This window comes from Anomalospiza imberbis, chromosome 5 (genome assembly GCF_031753505.1).
Source record: "Anomalospiza imberbis isolate Cuckoo-Finch-1a 21T00152 chromosome 5, ASM3175350v1, whole genome shotgun sequence".
Lineage (NCBI taxonomy): Eukaryota > Metazoa > Chordata > Aves > Passeriformes > Viduidae > Anomalospiza > Anomalospiza imberbis.
Genome location: NC_089685.1, coordinates 32,650,237 through 32,669,319, shown reverse-complemented (window position 1 = coordinate 32,669,319; position 19,083 = coordinate 32,650,237). Strand labels below are relative to the sequence as shown.

Genomic DNA, 19,083 nt, shown 5'->3' with positions numbered 1-19,083 from the left:
TATTGCCAACTTCAGCTTTAATAATGGAACCATCACTTTTTTGCCATTTCAGTAATAACTTTAAGGGGAATAAAAACTTCCCTACAAAAATAAAACTAAGCTTGTTAAAATTATAAATAGTTTAAATGTTTGTATTTAAAGACATACATTTTAATGTTTCCCTGCATTCCCCCTCCCTCATCATTTAGTCATTCTGGTACCATCATATAATGACAAGAAAACAGTTTTGCAACAAAAGCTTTGACAGTTCAATTTGATGCTAAAATTAAAAAAAGATAAAACTGACCAGGCATGACCATTTCTTTTAAATTAAAGCTGCTGTAACTGCCAGTGTGTAGAACAAGAAAGAAGAAAATTAACTCCACACATGACATCTTACAATAATTAACTGTGGACTAAGACAAAATTAAAATAAAAGTTTATTTTGGTCCCCCACCCCCTTCCCCTTCACCCCAAATCAAGACTCATAGTGCATACAACACTGATTGAGGTTTCTGGCTAAAGGAAATGAAGATGTGCCTACTTAAAAAGACTGATAGTTTAGTTCAAGTAAAACCAAAATTCACATATTTTTATACTCAACTTTAAAACTCAAACAGTGTTTAAATCTGAGCAACAAATGGTTCAATATTGACAGCAATTATGCAATGATTACATAGCTATGGGCAGAAACATAACTTAAGATGTTAACAGAATACCCACCAACACGCTGCTGCATTCCTAGAAAAACAAATTGTAACAAAACACAAAAGCATTCCCTGAACCATTATAAAGTGTCTCACTTGAGGATAATGTTACTAACTCACACATGCACTACAATGTTACATGTGAAATTAAAAAAACAAACAAGATATGCCTTAGATATATTTTATAGTTAGTCCTACTCTTAATTTCTCTTAACTCTTTAAAACATTATGATTGTCTCATAAACTTGCAAATTCTTTTTACCTAAAAACCTTGTGAAGAGTTTTAAAAAGAATCTTACTAAGGAAAGGAAACAAAGGCACAATTACATAAAATTAAGGGGAAGAACAGAAGCATCTTGGAGTTTCACACAGTATCCATTAGATGTCACCAAAGTTTTAACAATTCCTTGGGAATCTAAACCAAACACAGTAAGAACAGACGGGGGAAAAACCCCACCACAACTTCTGCTGCTCTTCAATCCTTAGCACTCCTCCACTCCCCCACCCTCCAGTACATAACTCATTTCCTCTCTGGCATGATAATGACTACAGTATCTGCCTCATGCTTCCATGCTTCTATTGCACACCCACTTCTTTGGTTTCTTTTGAACATGCTTTTTTTTTTTTTAGATAAATAACTCTGAAAGAACAACAACTATATTTACACTAAAGTAAAAAGTTTTCTTGCTACATTTTTCCTACTTTTAAATCAAGTAAATCAGCAGTCTGCAGAATATGGTAATCAGTTTTTCAATTAAGAGTTTAAAAACCATAAGGAAAAAACCTTTGTAATTATAAAAGCAGACAATAAATGTTAACATTCTGCTGGGCTGGAAATGTGAGTAAGAAATTCTACTTTCTTTGCTGGACTGAGCTTTTAAACAAAGAAAGAAGCAGAGGAAGCTATTTCTATCTTTCAGATATGGTAGTTCAAGATTATCCAGCCTAAAAATGGATCACTGGGCCAGAGGAAAGACCTGACTTACAATAAAGATCAAATGCATCTGTAGTTGTAGCTTATGTCTGCACCCTCGCTAGACAGGTATTTCTCACAGAGTCATCTGAGACATGGACCACTTTTCAGAATTCAAGTAAGCAGCTTTTTAGATTTGCCACACTTTTCAAACCCTGACTATGCCTTTATGGAATCAGCTTCTCCAAAAGGGACCTGTATGTGCAGCTCCATTTCCACTTTTACCTAGCTTTTGCTTCTCGTTCCTTCCCACTATTTCTACTATCTTTATTTCTTTTCCAGTGTGGATTTACACGGTTAAAAACCATAAAACTTATTCACAATATTAAAACATACTAAAACTTGAACCTTTCAGAATTAGTATTTAAACTTTCCTCTGTGTAAATACTATTTTCATTTAAAGCCTCCTGTCAGCTATTAGAGTTCTTCTCCCCCAACTCTTACCTTCTTTTCAACCTTCTCTTTACTTTCTTCACAAAGACCATTTAAAAGCTTTCCTCAATTTCACAGTACAAACCACAGGATCTCATAAGCTTTCCACCTATAACAGTTCTCTCACAAATTATACAGTAACTAATCAAAAACAGATAGGTAGTGCAAATCAATTTCATCTCTAAGATAGTGCTCTAATTCTCATCCAAATGGCTTTAATAATTTTTTAACCCATCAATTTGCACATCCTTACTTGTAAAGATTAAGCAAAGAAGAAAAAAAAGGTATTATTTCATAGCATCCTAGGAAATTGCTTACAGTTTCACAGCTTGCACCAAGATAACTTGGGAAACTCTCTAGGCACACAGAGGGTTGCAAACTGATGTACAAACATGCAGAACCCCTTACTTGTGGGTGCAAGATGCTAAGTGACCTGGCTTATGGAACTAAGTCTACCCTGACATCACAAAACAGTCTTCTGAATAAAGAAAACTACTCTCTGCTGTTCTCTGTACATTGGGTTTGGCATGCTCTATTGACATTTGGTAGCGCGCATTTTCCTGAGTGTCCTTTGGCCCCTTTTTAACCAGGGTTCAGCACCCCACGAAGGGCTTCTTCAAGTTTGCCCCTGTAAGCTGCATAGCGGTTCTTCAAGATCTGCAGTTGGTCATTCTCCTCTTTGTCCAGTATGCGCAAGAAGTTTTGCAGTTCAGGAATACTAAAAGCTTCCCACTGGAAAGACAAAGAGAGCAAAGAATGGATGAGAGCAACAGAAAATTCACAGGTCTTTTATATATACAGTATTTCCAAACAAAACCTCAGACACTGTAGACAATTTCCAACTGAAACAGTATCAGGCACCTTCCTTGCAAATCTTAGGGCATCTGAAAATATTTTACTCTTTTAAATAGCTTTTTTCTTCTGGAAGCAACAACAGGTCAATCTAACCACAAATGAAATGTTTACAAAAGGCACAAAGGAAATTAACAGGGGAAAAATGTCTGCTTCCAAAAAATGATCTGCCCAGTCAGCACAGCTCAAACAGAAGCCCTCTCATCCATGAAGTTACACCAACACTGACCCAGGAGGGTGTGACATACCATGACTTCTCCAGTTTCATGCTCACGTAGAACAAAACTGAGCATTTCTGTTTTGGGGCCTGCCACCAAGCGCAGGTAGAGGGGATGTTCTCTGTCTGACAGCTTGCAGGTATAAACTGCAGGAGAAGGAAACCACAGTAATTATCATCTTTACCAACAATGTTTCAAACACTTGGAATGACTAATGCTAGCTAATGCTAAAAAAAATTCAGAAAGATACATGTGCAGCCAAAATTTACACACTGTTTATCTATCAGTCTACATACTGGCTTTGAGCAGTGAGTTTTAGGGAGGAGTTGAGCAAGTGACTGATGGTGACAGTGCAACACTGCATTTGCACAGGAATAAAATGGCCTCCAGTCAACACAGTACGTGCAGGGCAAGGGGGAAAAATAACCCACAAGAAAAAAATACAACACACAGATCTCTTGCTCTATCTAAGCATTTATGACATCAGAGCTGCGTATCACTGTTCTGATACCTTCTCCACTTTGAATTTCACACACAAAGTCTAAAAGACAACTCTGCTTACCTGACAGCCAGAAACATCTGAACTACTGAAACTGCTCTCAATGTCCATGGAAGGAAGGCAGATTTTAAGTGCAAGAACACAACATTGGCAAAATGCACCTTTCCCTAAAAAAACCCTTTTCCATCTTCTGGTATTTCCACCACAACTTACAACAAACTCCAACAATAGCCAGTGCCCAGGGACAGCCCCTTGTACTAACATGTGAGCATAACACATGTGCCCATGGTCATCACCTCGAGAGAGGTCTGCCAGTGCCAGTACCTCAAGCATCACAGACACCATGGCTTATCTTTTTAAAAACCTGTCCTGTAACTTAATCTCACAACTCTGCAGTGTAGCAGGCCAGCTGAAATTTAGGACCTGATAAGGGCATAAAATAAAATGAAATGGACTGCAAAGCACAGGAAATCTATGTGATGTTTTAGCAGGTGACTTTGTCTTGGATGAATTATCCTGAAATACCCTCAAGTCTTTTACTGTCTCACCATGCTACTTTACATATTGGAAAAAAGACAAGGTAGGAAGATTGTCACCCCCATTTATCTGAGTTCTTCCACCTTGCTTACTTCAAGTATTACTATAGCACAACTCCCTCCCCAAACCCTTCCACTACCAAAATGCCAAAAGCTCAGCTTATACCTTGATCTTCCTTGTGACAACGTTTATAAAGTGCAAACTTAGCAGGGTTGTCAGCCACAAAGAACTTCTTGAGCAAGGCCTCGATAACTTCCCGAACAGTGTTGGTGCTGCTGATGTGGAGGGTGTTCACACAGCCATCCGGCAAGTAAAAAGCAGTTTCCTGATTGCTGGGAGCATACATCCCCTGGCTCTGGGCAGACTGCACTGTGATGGGTCTGCATAGTTCCATCTGCACTTTGATGAAGCCAGTGTAAATCCCATTCGCGTTCTGCAATGAAGGAAAGGCCTGAACTGTTAAAATCATCAGCAATGACCACCTGTGACACAACAGTGGAGCAGCTACATGAAAATGCTCACAGTGAACATTATTTAAACACCACTGCAATACATGACGTCTCACAGGAAAGGTATTGTTTTGGTAATTCAGACAGTTATTCTTTCTGGAATACTTTCTGAATATTAATTTTTCTTATTAATAACTACTAAGTATTAATTTTTTTCTTAATAATATCTGTTGAATTCTAAATATATTAGGACCTCATCAAGCAAAAGGTACAACATACCAGAGATAAGTTTTCACTTTAGGAGAGAACTATGAAGTGAAAAAGATCACTAACACCCACCTTCAGCAACAGATTTAATGCAGAAACACAGAAATTATCTCCCACACTTTAGCTGTCTTTGTCAACTTAGTCTGAGGCATTTAGATGGTCAAATCATGTTGAAAAAAGCCCCTAACCAACCAAAAAAAACCAACCAAACAAAAACAAAAAACTCCCAACAAACAAAAAAACCCAAACACAAAAAAACGAACCAACCAAGAAACCCAACGAAATCCCGAAAACCAACAAAAAACCAAAACAAAACCCCCCAAAAATCCAGGCAAAACCCCAAAATAAATGCCAATCCAATTAACATATGATATTGTTTATTTCGGTTGCTTTTGAAAGACAAAATAGCGAAGCAAATCAAACCTTACTGAGCTAGAAAAATTTTGACGATCTGGTTTTAGGCATACTAAGTCCTGATCCACATGCAAACACATAACAAAGATCTTTTTAGTACACAGCCATACTTATATGGTTTAGGATATAATGGAATTTCAAAATTTCCTTATACACCCACAGGAACATGCCATGTATTAGAAAATCTGGACAGCATGGCAACTGAGTAACAGCTTGCTAAGGAGACTGATGTGAATTTTGTTAGCATGGTCTTGAGTAAACTGAACTGAGTATTAGACCTGGTTCACAATCCTTGGAAATGAGAAATCTTACATATTTCAGTTTGTAATTTCTACAGTTTTTGGGAGAAGGAAGTCTCTTCATGCTGAAAACATGTATGACTACTCTGAAAGTTAAGTATCCTATAATAAATATTGCATGTTTTAACTTTGATCACTGCTTGAGCATCCTTATCAAAAATCTGACAAAAATTTATCTGCAGAAACAAGAAAAATATACCTTCATTTTTACCATTTGAGTGTTTTCAGAATTTGTAAGAAAATTCTGATAAACATACACCTTAATGTCAGCTTACAGTTTACCTTAAACATTTACCTTAAAATTTCAAATTACATCAGTTTGTTTTTGCAACACTTTGCTTTGATCCATGTAAAAGAGCTACAGGGATAAAAAGCATTTCAGACATGAGATTTAACTTGCCAATCTATGGAAAGGTCTCTCAGAAAATCATTTAAACACATAGACTTTCATATATAAGATGCTGAGAATAAAACAAGTCACAATGCACTACAAAGTTACAACTCAACATTAAAAATTACAGGTATTCCATGCAAAACTTACCAAGGTCATCTTTAATTTATCAGTGACAGATGAATTATAGCTTTGTATCTTCTCTTTAACTTCTTCTTTACTGAGATAAACATGAGGTTCTCTCTCCTTCTGAACATCCTTCAAAAACAAGACAGCAATTTTAAAACACAGAATAAAATAAATTATTTTATGATTCTGGACACAAACATTCTTAGTTCAAATGGTAATTATTCCACAGAGGGTCAACATAATAGTAATTAGCTGTGCAGCAACAGAAAGGATTAACACATTAAGCAAATCAAACAGAACACTGGGACTGAAGGGAGATGGTTTAATCAATACACCCAAAGACACCTGTACCCTTTTGTTGGCAACTGTTTTCCTTCAAATATTTTGCAGTAGTATGCAAAACAGCTCAGCTCATTTTATGGCTTGATTTCTTAATGTCAGTGCTATGCCATCCTGTTAAGAATACTTAAAAATTTCATTAAATATTACTTGGGACACAAATAGATATTTCTGAACAAATGAGGAGTACATCTGAAAATAGCAGCACATCCCAACAAGTACCCCAACAATCCCAGCATGTGCCAACAATACGACAGTACCCCTGCATTCCAATGTGACAGACAGGGTGTTACATACAGGGTCACTGCCTACCACATAAACCATCAGAAGTAACTCTCCAGATACATAATGTTACACCAATTGCATTGTTTTTTCCATGGGGAAGGCCCCATTAAGATTTTTCAACAGTTGCTTTTACAAGGTTGCTATGGATTTCACGTGCAGCAGTAAAGGAAGACCCTGGAATTGGATTTTTTCCAAACAAACATTTGTTCCCAATCTGTATTCCCGCAGCAGCAAACCAGTGTTATAAATACACTCCAGTTTCAACCACTAGCACAAATGCCATATATAGTGTGTAAGAATTTCAGCTCTCCGCTTTGATGATTTAAGGCTTCAATTAGAAAAGGGAGGAGCTTTGAAGAACCTCGATGCTTTCAGAGAACACCTGAGCACATTCACCCTACAGACAAACCAAGACACCATTCCATCTGTCCTCACAAACACATTCCAGTGTAATGTATCCTAAGAAAGGGCTTCCCTGACTTCAGTGGCCTGTTCTGTATCCCAGTCTATTGGACACCACTCAGCACAACTTAGCACACATCTTTGCAGGCACTTCAGTTTGCGAGACACTACCCCAGAGATGAGCACATCTGCAGTGGCATTGTAAGGTTCCACTTGCCACAAAGAATCTGCTGAACTTTTTCTGTCTCCTAATTTAAAATCAAATATTTTTAGCTCTTTTAGGCTTAGTTTTGCCTTCCTAGATGACATTTCACTAAATGACATGCTGGAGACAGACTTTTTCCCATAGCTATAAAAAGAAAGGTGTGGTCTGAATGGAGAACTTGAAGCCAGAAACCTTGAATTCTGATCTGGGCTCAGATACTGATTTCCTGCATAACACTGAGAACATACCTTTATTTCAAGATCAGGAAACTGAGGCAAAAAAGGAACACCAGTGAAAGACCACTCTGCCATTAGTTCCTTAAGCACAATTCTAAGATTGTGTAGCATTTTGCACAGTTGCCAGACCCCCCTACTATATTACAAATACCAGATTACTGAATGTTTTTAGAATTCAAGTCTCTATTCTCCCTAGAGAAATGAAGCCTTCTTGCCCTTCTGTTTTTCATCTTCCCTCTGCCCCAACCTGCCCCAAGTAACAAAGAAAGAGAGCTTAATTTAAACTGCCCACTTCATCTCCCCAAAAGCTCTTTCAGCTTTATAGTGTTCAATCTGGGGGCAAACAAAACAGGCACAAAGGAAAAAAGTGGATACTAAAGGGACAGGAAACAGACTGCAGGCCTCTATCTGATAGCTATATGACACATTTCAAGAGCCCAAGCTTTAACTTGCAATGTTCCCTGTCAGTGTAAGTGCAGACAAGCTCCTTCACATGGATACCAGCCAAGACTCACCTCAGAGACAACAAGCACATTGTGGAATTCATACCTCTCCAATCTACTAACAATATTGATACTGAAATTCCAATACTGGACACCTCAGCTTTAATGCTTAGTATTAATTCATTTCTAATTGTTCAAGCAGGTACCTACCCCTGTTGGAACCGTCACCATGATTACTGCAGTCACCCACAACATCTGGTATTACTGAGCAAAAATACTAACTAGGAAAGAGGAAAAAAACCTCACCTTTCTTATGTTGAAACATCAACATTTGTTTAAGAGAAAACAATAAATAATCAAACAACCACTCCACGTTAACTTCTGTGCGCCTCGAAGTTTAAATCCACAAAAACGATTTCTAATAACTGTAGATGACAAAAAGAACCTATTGCCTTTAATGGCAATGGCACAGGGCAAAATTTACAAGGCTGACATCTAGGAAATAAACTGTATGCATTATTAAAAAGAAAAAAAAAAGGACAAGGAAAAAAAAAACTTGGTGAATTGGTAGGTATGAACAGACAGCAAGAAACTTTCTTCTATTTTCACATAGGAGAGTTTTCATACTGTTCTCCCAATAGGACAGAAATTTGATCTGGTTAGAAAAGACACTAGCCCACGAGATCACTCTAATCCTGGGGATTGCCATGGAAGCAGGCATGACAAGCAAAAATCCAAGCACAGCATCGATGCCCAGCACTCAAGCCAACTGATTTCCCACAGACTAGTCCTGGTGACGCTCTTGTAGTCAGCCTTCCCAGGTGCAGCTCCACTATAGAGCTGTGGGCCACAAGGCATCACTGGGGCAGCTGTCATTCCCTCAAATGAGACATGATTCCATACTTGAACATACCACAGGAATTTCTGCCTCCTTGCACTAGCGCTAGAGGCCGGACAAGTTTGGCAAAGCTTAATGAAGCCCACAAGAAACACATCTGTGTGTTTACGCAAAAGCGGGGATTGCCTCCTTTTGTAGTGAGCATTCTGCCAACAAATGTACCTCTAGCTCATTTTCTAAACAACCAAAGCCTGTGCTTTAATTAATTTCAACAGCATGTAGCTCATAGCAAATCTCTGAACTGAATACAAAGAGGACTACTGGGATTAGATCAAACAAATGGACCCAAAATCATTCAATAAAAATACAATACATAATAGACAGAAATGCTGTTTACTTCAGTCATCATTTTCACCCTACTCCTCCATCTTTCACTATCAAGACCACAGGCAGTGCAAAGTGAAGATGCATCCCAGGAGAGGAAGTAACTCGATGCCACTGGAAACCTAAGACCAAGATCTTCATTAATTAATCTGGTGATACCATCCTGCAACCAAACAAAAAGCTCAGAACACTCCAACTAATTCATCAGGGTACAACTTCAACCAAGCAAACAAAACCTCCTCACTAGCTACACACCAGGACTTACAGAAAATCACACTGCTGTCACACAAACTGCAGAGACAGTAAATCCCACGATTGCTGCCAACAGAAAGCCAACAAAGAAACAACTCACTGGGTTTATTATGAACAAGAAAACATCAGCCCACCATGATTCACTGGGTCAGCTGCTCTCACTGAATGTCATTAAGCAGAATACACGGACTTGAGGCACCTGTGTCTTTTAATTTTCCTAATTATACTTAGCCAACATGCAAACAGAAGTTAACAAGATATTATACGGGTTTTTTTTTTCCTGGCTCTTCCCCCCAACTTTCCTGGGGCTGAACTGCTCTCAGTATTCACTGGCACCTAAATTTTGCCATGCAGCTTTGCTAGCCATGTTAGAAGTTAAAATAAGTAAGTCTTCTTTGACCAGCATACTTAGGTGGGTTGAGGAAGACTTGACAAACTCATTTCCCACAGGAAATAGCAGGTCCTTCAAAACCAGACACACTAAAAGCAAAGCTGTCCCCTGCTAACTCTACTTCTGTCTAACAGATCAAACTCCACCTGGTTATCTCAGCAAGTAAATTTATTACCTGTGAAGACCTTGAGTCATCCAATACAACAGCAGTACTTCATTCATCTCTACTATGGTTTACAATGTGCTTCTGACATCTTGCTCTTGAAATGGCCACCAAGTGGTTGAAGACACACCTGCTCAGGGAAAGCAATTGCTCCAAAGGCAGCTGTTTTAAACAAAGGAGCAAGAGCATTTTGGAGGTGAGATTGGGCACGGGTTCTCAAAGCCAGTGCACTGCTCAGGCTCAAGGGGAGCATGATTCATCTCCAGGCTGGTTGAGATGCAGCTGATTCATCTCTGACTCCCTACAAGATGCCCAGCACACACCTCACAACGGTGCAGGGAATCGGGAAACTGCCTTTCTTCAGAAGTCAGGCCTGGTGGTGAGTTTCCTAACCACAGATCCTTGTATATGTCACAGCAGCAGAGTGAAGTATGAGCACAACAACCAGCAGAGCAGTTCACACTGTGTCCTCTTCCATCAGCCAAGACCTAGATGTTGCCAGGCTTAACAATTATCACTTCTGGGTGCTAGTGCTCAAAAAATGAACTTTCTCTAAAAAACAATGCACAAACATTTCCATGCTATTTTTTGTAAAAATTAAATAAAATATATAGAATAGAACCTGAGCTAGGTTCTCTTCCATCACTTAACCAAATTATAGTCTCAGTAATGTCTGCCACATCAACACCCCCTTCTCCTCCCAGCCCAATTAAATGTTTTCCTCATCAGAGCTCCTGGTCTCCTTCCATTCTCTGATGCTAATGTGATCTTACCACTTCCTCAGACCAGCACAGATGGGAAAGACAAAAACTAGTCTCAAGGACACAGCTGAATACACCAGAACTCATGCAGATGATATATTTGGGTCTAAACCACTAATTTTCTAGTCTGAGCTATTATTTTTTTTTTAATCGTTCTGTCCTTCACAACACCTACAGTGCACACCACTGGCAGCCATTTGTATTAAAGGCATTTCTCAGGTCAACCAATGCAGCATTTCATTTTTAAACAAAATTCCTAAGCAACAGCTGCCAGTAAGAGGGAAATGAGGCGAGTGCTTTCATTTTCCCAAGGGGAATAGCTGGTCTTTCATTAGAGCTCATGATGCAATGCCTCTTCACAGTTGAGCTTCCTCACAATAGAAAGAGCAGAATTTTTTTTTTTTTATTGCCTGCACCCCCCATGCTCATCTCATTTATTGTAGCACAGATGTTTAGAGAAGCAGCACTCTCTTTGAAACATTTATGCTGAGTGCAAAACCCTAGATGAGACTAGCTCAGCATGAATCCTCAAGAAACACAACTAAAACTGCACAAATTACAATTAAACCGAACTGCAAATCAACTTGTGGTCCCAAAAAAGAGGGATCACATCACATTAGGGGCTTTATGGAAATCTAAGTCTCACGGTTGCTGCCAACCCTAGTCCTGAATGCAGTAATAAAGCACTAATAAACTCAACAGCCACAGGCTGCTATGGGATGAGGCTGAGAAAAAGTTTCACAAGGAAAGAAAAATCCAAAACCATGAAGCCTGCATCCTCAGGATCCTTGCCTTGAGTCAAATGCCTGGCTTCCCCAAACTGCTACTGCAGCCTTCTATATATGGAGAGATACAAGAAGGTCTCTCTCTTCCATCCAACCTGCTATTTTCAAAAAACTTCAAGAAATTAGCATCTCTTCAGGAATGAGGAACCAAGCTCCTCTTAGTATTTCAGCTTGAAAGACAGAGGAAAATATAATGGACAAAAGATTGTTTAACCTTTCCTGGTCCTATCCCAGGAACATACATAAAGCATTTTTATGAGAAATCTGAAGAACCAAAGACCTGTGGGAACTCAAGCAATCTACTAAGACACATCAGTCCCTATCTCAGCTCTCATGTTTCACATTAATCCCACACATATTGTGACCATGATTCAGTCAGATGAATGAAGATGTCATGATCTTGCTGTAAAGTGTGGCCAGAAATATTTTTTGAAATAAAACACTGAAGGTCTGAGAATGAGAAATTCAGCCTAATCTATGTTAAAAAAAAAAAAAAAGTTATTGTTTAGTCATAAAAATTACAGCTAGTGCAATCCTACTTATATCACATTTGCATTAAAGAAAGGATTTAAGTAACAGTGCTATCCTACAACAAAAAAAGCAAAACAGAGCATACAGGAAACAAAGTAAATGGAATTCTGATCTCAGTTGTTACTCCTACAAACAAGAACATTTCTTCCTACAGCCTGCCAGCACTCTTGCAGGAAAGAAAGAAACTGAAACCTTGCAATTAAACAATTTTGAAACAAGCATCTTACTTCTCCCTCACCCTAGCTCTCCTGAGAGCACAGCAGCTTTCCCAGTGACAATAATTTCTCCTATCCTGGGGCAAGCCTGAACTCCCGATAGGTGTTCTTCTGTCATCTGAAACCCTGAGACTCACAAGCAGAGACACTGGTCACAGCCAGTCAGAGACACCAGCAGGCAAAAAAGTGTGAAGAAGACCAGCTGGGGGCAGGGTGGCCAAGAAGAAACATTAACATCCAAGTATCTCCAAGCATTGACCTTATCACATAGCTGAATCTTGAAATGTTTGCAGCCTCCTGAACAAGATGAGGTTGCTCTCTGGCTCAGGGAAAGAGGAATTTTTCTGACAGGATGGATATGGGCAGAATAATCTCTCTATCTTCCTGTAATGCCTTTTGCTTTCCACGGCCAGGGAGATCCACTTCCCACAGTGGCAACCAGGGCAAGGAAGCAGTCTCTTTTTTAGGAAAAGATTTTGTTTTTCTAAGCAGGTTTGGCTGACATGAGTTTGAACAATTATCCTGACAGCCAGAGAGAGTTCAAGAACAGCCCACAACATGTCTTCCTGACAGAGCAAGAGAAGTGGCACCCTCCCAGGTCAGGTGTACAGGGCATCCAGGCTGATATTCTGCCTTCAACAGCAGCAAAAACAAAGGCTATTTCGAGCAAGCATGTGAGCATTTTCTGCAGCCTCTCTGCTGGCATCCACAAGTGTGGAAGCAGGAATTCAGAGGGCACCTCCCTTCCGAGTCTGTCCAGCATCCATTTATGGGCCTGGTGCCTATGCACGCACATAAGCCCTTTCTGAACCTGCCAACACTGCCTGTCTCTACACCTCCTAAGGCAGCAAGCTCCACAAATTCATCACTGCAGTGTGAAGAGGTACTGCCCTCTGCTTTAAGATGATCTTCTATTAAGACGGAAGATAACTTCTGTTAAAAACATTGAATGCTCTTTAATCCTAATATGGCAAGACCTGGTAAATCCAAGTTTCACCTTCAGCTTTCCTATCAACTTTGTGATTTTGTAAACCACAATCACACACACCATTTTTCTCCTCTACAGAGTGAGGAGCCTTGAACTCCTTAGTCTTTTCTAAGGTAGTTGCTCCATCCTCTCAATCATTTTACAGCAGGGTGACTAACCACAAAAATGGGATGTGGGGACCAGACCTGTATCAGAACTTGTGACAGAGGTGCATCAAAGCTTAGATGCTCTTTGTTTATAAATCTGTATGCTACAGGTCTACAACAAATCTTTACTTTTATCCATGATGCAATGTGGTCTTCCTTCCATAGTAGTTACAGAAATCCCCATACAACACCACAGTTATAATTTTATCATTATTTTACAAGGCACAGGCATTACAGTTAATAAATACTTGTTACTTTCTGACTATTTTCAGTTTTTACCAAGTATCACCATGTGGTTTGGCATGCTAATGAAAGAAATGAATGACAAAGTAAAACATTAAGGCTCCATCTGCCCCCTCTGAAGTAAACACTCAAATGTTTATATGGTGAATATTTTTAAGTAGCAGAGAAACAAAACAAAAGTTGTAACTTCCCTTTATTCCTTTTAATAAATTATTTTCCTTCAAACAGAAGTAATATAAACACAGTTCATATTCAGGCATTGTGAAAGGAAGGCTAGAAAACTGAATATATTTGTTGGTGACATTAACATTGTTGCTACAGTTTCATTTAAGTTCATCATGACATCACCTCTGAAAACCCCTAGTTACAAACCCTGTCGTACCCTACATGGTTGTACTTTAACTACTGGCATGCAACCCAGTTTCAAAAAGCAGTCATCTGTTTAAAGTGAAAACCAACTGTACAAATAATAGCAACTCACACCTAGCATTAGATTTTGTCCCTAAAGACACAACAGACTTTACACAGATTTGTACATTTTTCCCTCTCCATACTATGTCATGTTTTTAAAGAAATATATTACATTATTTAAATCACATTTAACAGCTGTTTCAGTTTTGCAAATTTCACTATAACTAGATGTAAGAAATATCACAGATAGTAAATAATTTCCTTCAGGTCTCCTCTTCAGAAAGTGTGAGTTTTAACTGCTGGCTGTTTAAGCACATAAGGTGTAAAATGGATTACCAGCCTCTGTGACCTGTACAACAAAATCAAGCTTTTAAAAGATCATTAGGAAGCAAACTTATACAGGATATTGTATTGAAAACTACTTAGTGTATCTTGAAAGTTAAGTATGGTCTGAAGCCCAGGGTACTAATACAAGTAGAGAGGATACTAATACAAGTAGAGACCAAACAACTGAGTAACATTAGGGCTCTGGGTTATTACACCACAGTATTTGGATACGATCCTACAATGCAAGAATCCAACATGTTCCATCCAACAGAAGCCAGGAAGAGGTTGTTTACAATGACAACCTCTCAGGTCTTCAAATACAACTATCTACAGTTTACTTCAAAGCTGACATTGGAAACCAACCAGCCATTCCTGGGGAAGCGAGCCCCATGCCAGGCCAAGGCATAGCTTTCTCCCTATGCTTACTGCCAGCACTTTGCAGTCTGAAGCAAGCTCAGTTGTGGGCCTTGTCTCAGCAGAAGCTGGGTGATGTGCCAGCTTTTGCCAAGTGTGTCAAACACCATTTTATCTTTAGAGCAACATTCCCTTCCTGGGTTTGGTAGGGTAGTTCTAAGATTGTGTCACCAAATTACTTTTAAAACCTGCCTGCGCTGAGAGAAGACAAGGACTTCATAACCAGGCCAAGCCTTAGGGCTGGTGTTAGACAGAAATGGTGAGCCTGTACCTGATCACAACAGTCCCACCAACCAAGTAATTTTTGTTTGGATTTGTTCCACTTAAAAGAAAAAACACAAACCTCAAAAATGCACACTAACAATTCTCACCTAGGAAATATCCCATATTGGTTCTCTGAATATAGAAAAACCCTGAGTTTTCCCTTATCATAGACACTACAGTGAAAAAATGTTCAGAAAGATGAATGGTCTTCTCAAAGAAATGCCAGGGTTATGGGGAGGATGTAGTACTTTGAAGAACATACAGTTCTTCAAATTCAAAAAATTACTGTTATTGTCTTTATCATCCTGGTGCTGATCTCACATTTGAAACTTTTCTGAAGGGGAAATGCCCTCCTCTACCACACATACATCTCAAACCCCCACAAAATTAAGGAAGTACAACTATCTTTTTCAAATGAAGTCTGCATTTTAAAAGCCTCAAAAACTTGTAACAATAACCTTGGCAGACTGGGAGAATGCTCAAACTTGTAAGCAATCACTGGTATCTTCAGTAATATACACAACCTCTAAGCCAAAGTAGCAGAAGTATCTTCTTAGTATGTTAAATATGATCACAAAAAAACCATCACATGCATTTACAGTCAACTTATGTAACTGCTGCTTTATATATACACAAAACAAACAGAGCTAAAAACTAACTCCATCCAAAATCTAATAGTCTACACTGACTGGCTCTAGTTTAAAACAAGTTAGGTTTTCATGAAATAAGTACATAGGAAGTATTTTTACACCAACATGACCTCTCTTGCTGAAATTTGTGCAATTAAGTCTCTACACAGCTTCCACAGAAATATTAAAAACCAGTCTCTTCAAAGAGACATCCAAATTAGGTATTTCACAGTGCAGACAAAAGGACGCAGCCCTGCAGCCTGGCCTGCACAAAAAACTTCTTCCTTCTTTCACGCTCCAGAAAATTTATATCACCTGGCACATTTCATTAACAATTAAAACTGTAATGACTGTACTCTTTGCTACAGCCTTTTAATTACCACATTTTATTAAAAATCAGATGGTATCCAAAAGACATTTTTAAACCAGCATACTATAATCATTAGCTTTACCTACTACTGCTTGAACTGATCTGGCAAAAATTCAAGAAAGAAAAATGGATGGGGGCAAACTAGGTGACCAAGTACTACTGTAATGTAAACTTACGTTGACCTTAATGATAGGATTTTACCTCTATTTTGTATCTTCAGCCTTAAGAAGTCAAATGTTGAAAAAAAAGAAATCAGAACCCCTTAGGCAATTATCTCAAGGCTGCAGCAAACAGGAAATTTTCAGTTCTTTCTCCACCTTCATTCAATTTGACTGGAATTCCAGTTTGAACTTACCAAGACTTCAGAGCTCAGATTTCATTGCTGTTCCAGGAAGAAGGTAAATAAAAGGCTTGGACCACTCTTGGACTCTTTGCTGCAACTCCCCATTTTAAGTTATTCCTCTCATCTTGTGGATGAGGGATGCAGTAGAGCATTCATGGCCCAGCTAAGAACAAACTGGTAAAGGCAGCTGGCTGCTGGACCTCAGCCATCCAGCCCCATGCCACCAACCACCAAAGCTCATGTCCTAGCGACCTCAAGATCACACTGGTAAGATGGTACTCAATCCTAAAATCTCTGCATGGTGAAGAAACCAACCAACAGAGTCAGGAAGATTATGCCTTGAATAAACTCATCAGCGTGGTAATGATAACTTGTTTCTCAGGGGTTTTAATCTCTTGTTTTTCTACCACCTGGATTTTATCTATCACACACACATTTAAGGCTACCAAGCAATTCAGTTGCAAGGAGAGTGAGACTGACAAAAGTACAAGTTTCTTCAAAACTCCTACATTTCCTAAAAAGACAGACAAACCATACTACTACTGTTGCAAAAACTGAAAACTGCCACTAACTTTTGTTTCAACCCTTTTTGCAAAAATACACTTGTTGCCCAGTTTCAGTATGAATTTGTTTTCCAGAATACACACACACAACACATTCATTTCTTACAAATTAATTCAGGTGCCTCTAATGCTGAGACAATTTAAGAGAGGGCTGCTTTCAGCCATATGCCTGCTTCTTTGCTAGATGCTACCACTGTCTGAGAAACCAGTGTCAGCTGTCACAGTCCTCATCCAGTATCAGAATCACTACCAGCCAGCAGATTACTTCCCCAAATCCAGGAGACTCCTTTCTTAAATAGGATAAGGTATTTTTTTCTTTTTACAGGTGAAAAAGAACAGAATAAACAAACTGAAAACAGAAGAACTAGCAAGGGAAAGCCAGGGTTTTATTTTTGCACAGTTTAAAAAAAGCTCACAGATAACATAAGCATTAACCAAGTCTGCAGCATGAGAGAACTACAGTGCAATAAACACCTCATGGCACAAGTCCCAACTTACCCAAACACTGTGTTAGCCTGGTGCCATGTCTCAGCAGACAGTTTACACCACTAACATCTCCAGTGCTCATGTGAGAATGCCGCTCCCTTCTCATCAACCTACAGTTTCTGTATCTGGGCAGACCATTCTGTAGTAGTGAACCAGTTTAGAATTACAGGACAGTTGTTACACTCAGACATTTATTTTTTTTAATAACATCAACAAAAGAGTGGAGTGATAGCAATTCTGTTTAGATCAATACTGGCAGGACACAGTGGAGAGAGAACAGAGTAGGAAGCCACAACTGGTAGGCGTTCAAGGGAGGTGTGAACAGAAGACTTCAGAACATGGTTAATGAATATCCCACAGGAAAAGGTGGATAAACAAACTCTATCTGAGGAAAGGTCAGGAGAACAGCAGTTAGGCTGCACTGGAGAACAGGGCTTGCTTGCTTACAACCTGATGCTATGGCCCAACTCCAAACACAAGTTATTTGGCCATGCTGGAGAACGGCCACCAGGAAACCAGAGAAGGGGGAAAATGATTACATGCTTTGTTCTTAAGGAGCAAATGGGAGAATGTGTTGACTTCACAACAGAAAGTTCAAAAAGTTGTTCCTTTTTCCTTTCCAAACAGCTATTTCCCTGCTTTTATGGGCAGGATGTTACAGGCACAAGGAAGCGCTGCTGCTACTCCACCTTTCCTTAAGCCTGACTTCTGCTTCAGGAAATGTAATTACGAAGCATATGAAGGTATGAGATCTGCTGGAGCTGATAGGCATTTCAGGTGGAAGCAAAAGAGTCTAGTATAATTTTTCATTTAAAAAAAATCCTTGTTAGAGGTAATAAGGATAATCAGTACCACCACACCCTCTGAGAAAACACTCACAAGACAGAACACATTGAAAAAGATGGGCCACCTTATGGGCAAGCATCAGATAAGCTGAAACCAGTACAATCAAAATTTCCTGACATAAACAACAAATAAACATAAACAAAGCAAAATCACAACTGCCTTTTAATAAAAGTATTGGAAATGTTTTGTTAACATTTCCTGTACTTTAACAGAAAATACGGAGAACTCATGGTTTTAACTAATAAAATGAAGCATGCAACCAGGTATCAACACCATTTTAAAAGGAGATAAAAATAAAAGTTAAAAAAAAAAAAAACAACTGGGAACACAGCATTTGCCTAGGTCTTTAAACTTACAGTTGTTAAGCTACTAAGTTATACCTCTATCTTATCTTATTAGAAGTTTATAGATCACAGGAGCCATTCTTAGCTTACAAATATACACATGCACACTTAAAACTGTAAAGTAAAGGGGAGTCTTTTTGAGAGCTGGAAAAATTAAGAATATATCTGGAACTTTTGACACAGACAAAAGCATTAACCTGTAATCAGACCAGTCAGTTCACATCCACTCTTCCACTGAGCATATATAATACAGGTCCACTAACAAGACCTCTCTAATTGCCACATGTGAAGGGCCTCAGCTTTTACCTCAAGCAAACCATGTAATTAATTGAA

General features: G+C 38.9%; 1 protein-coding gene across 3 annotated transcripts in view; it reads right to left on the bottom strand.

Moving 5' to 3' along the window:
• Window positions 1–19,083, bottom strand: part of RASSF3 (Ras association domain family member 3) — a 104,780-nt gene continuing 85,697 nt past the window's right edge. For all 3 annotated transcript variants that reach the window (XM_068190105.1, XM_068190104.1, XM_068190106.1), the window contains 4 exons: window positions 6,168–6,275; window positions 4,363–4,630; window positions 3,192–3,307; window positions 1–2,823 (listed from right to left, as the gene is read on the bottom strand). In XM_068190105.1, coding sequence (XP_068046206.1) covers window positions 2,674–2,823; window positions 3,192–3,307; window positions 4,363–4,630; window positions 6,168–6,275 — 642 coding nt within the window. In that variant the 3' untranslated portion in view covers window positions 1–2,673. The remainder of the gene's footprint in view (window positions 2,824–3,191; window positions 3,308–4,362; window positions 4,631–6,167; window positions 6,276–19,083) is intronic.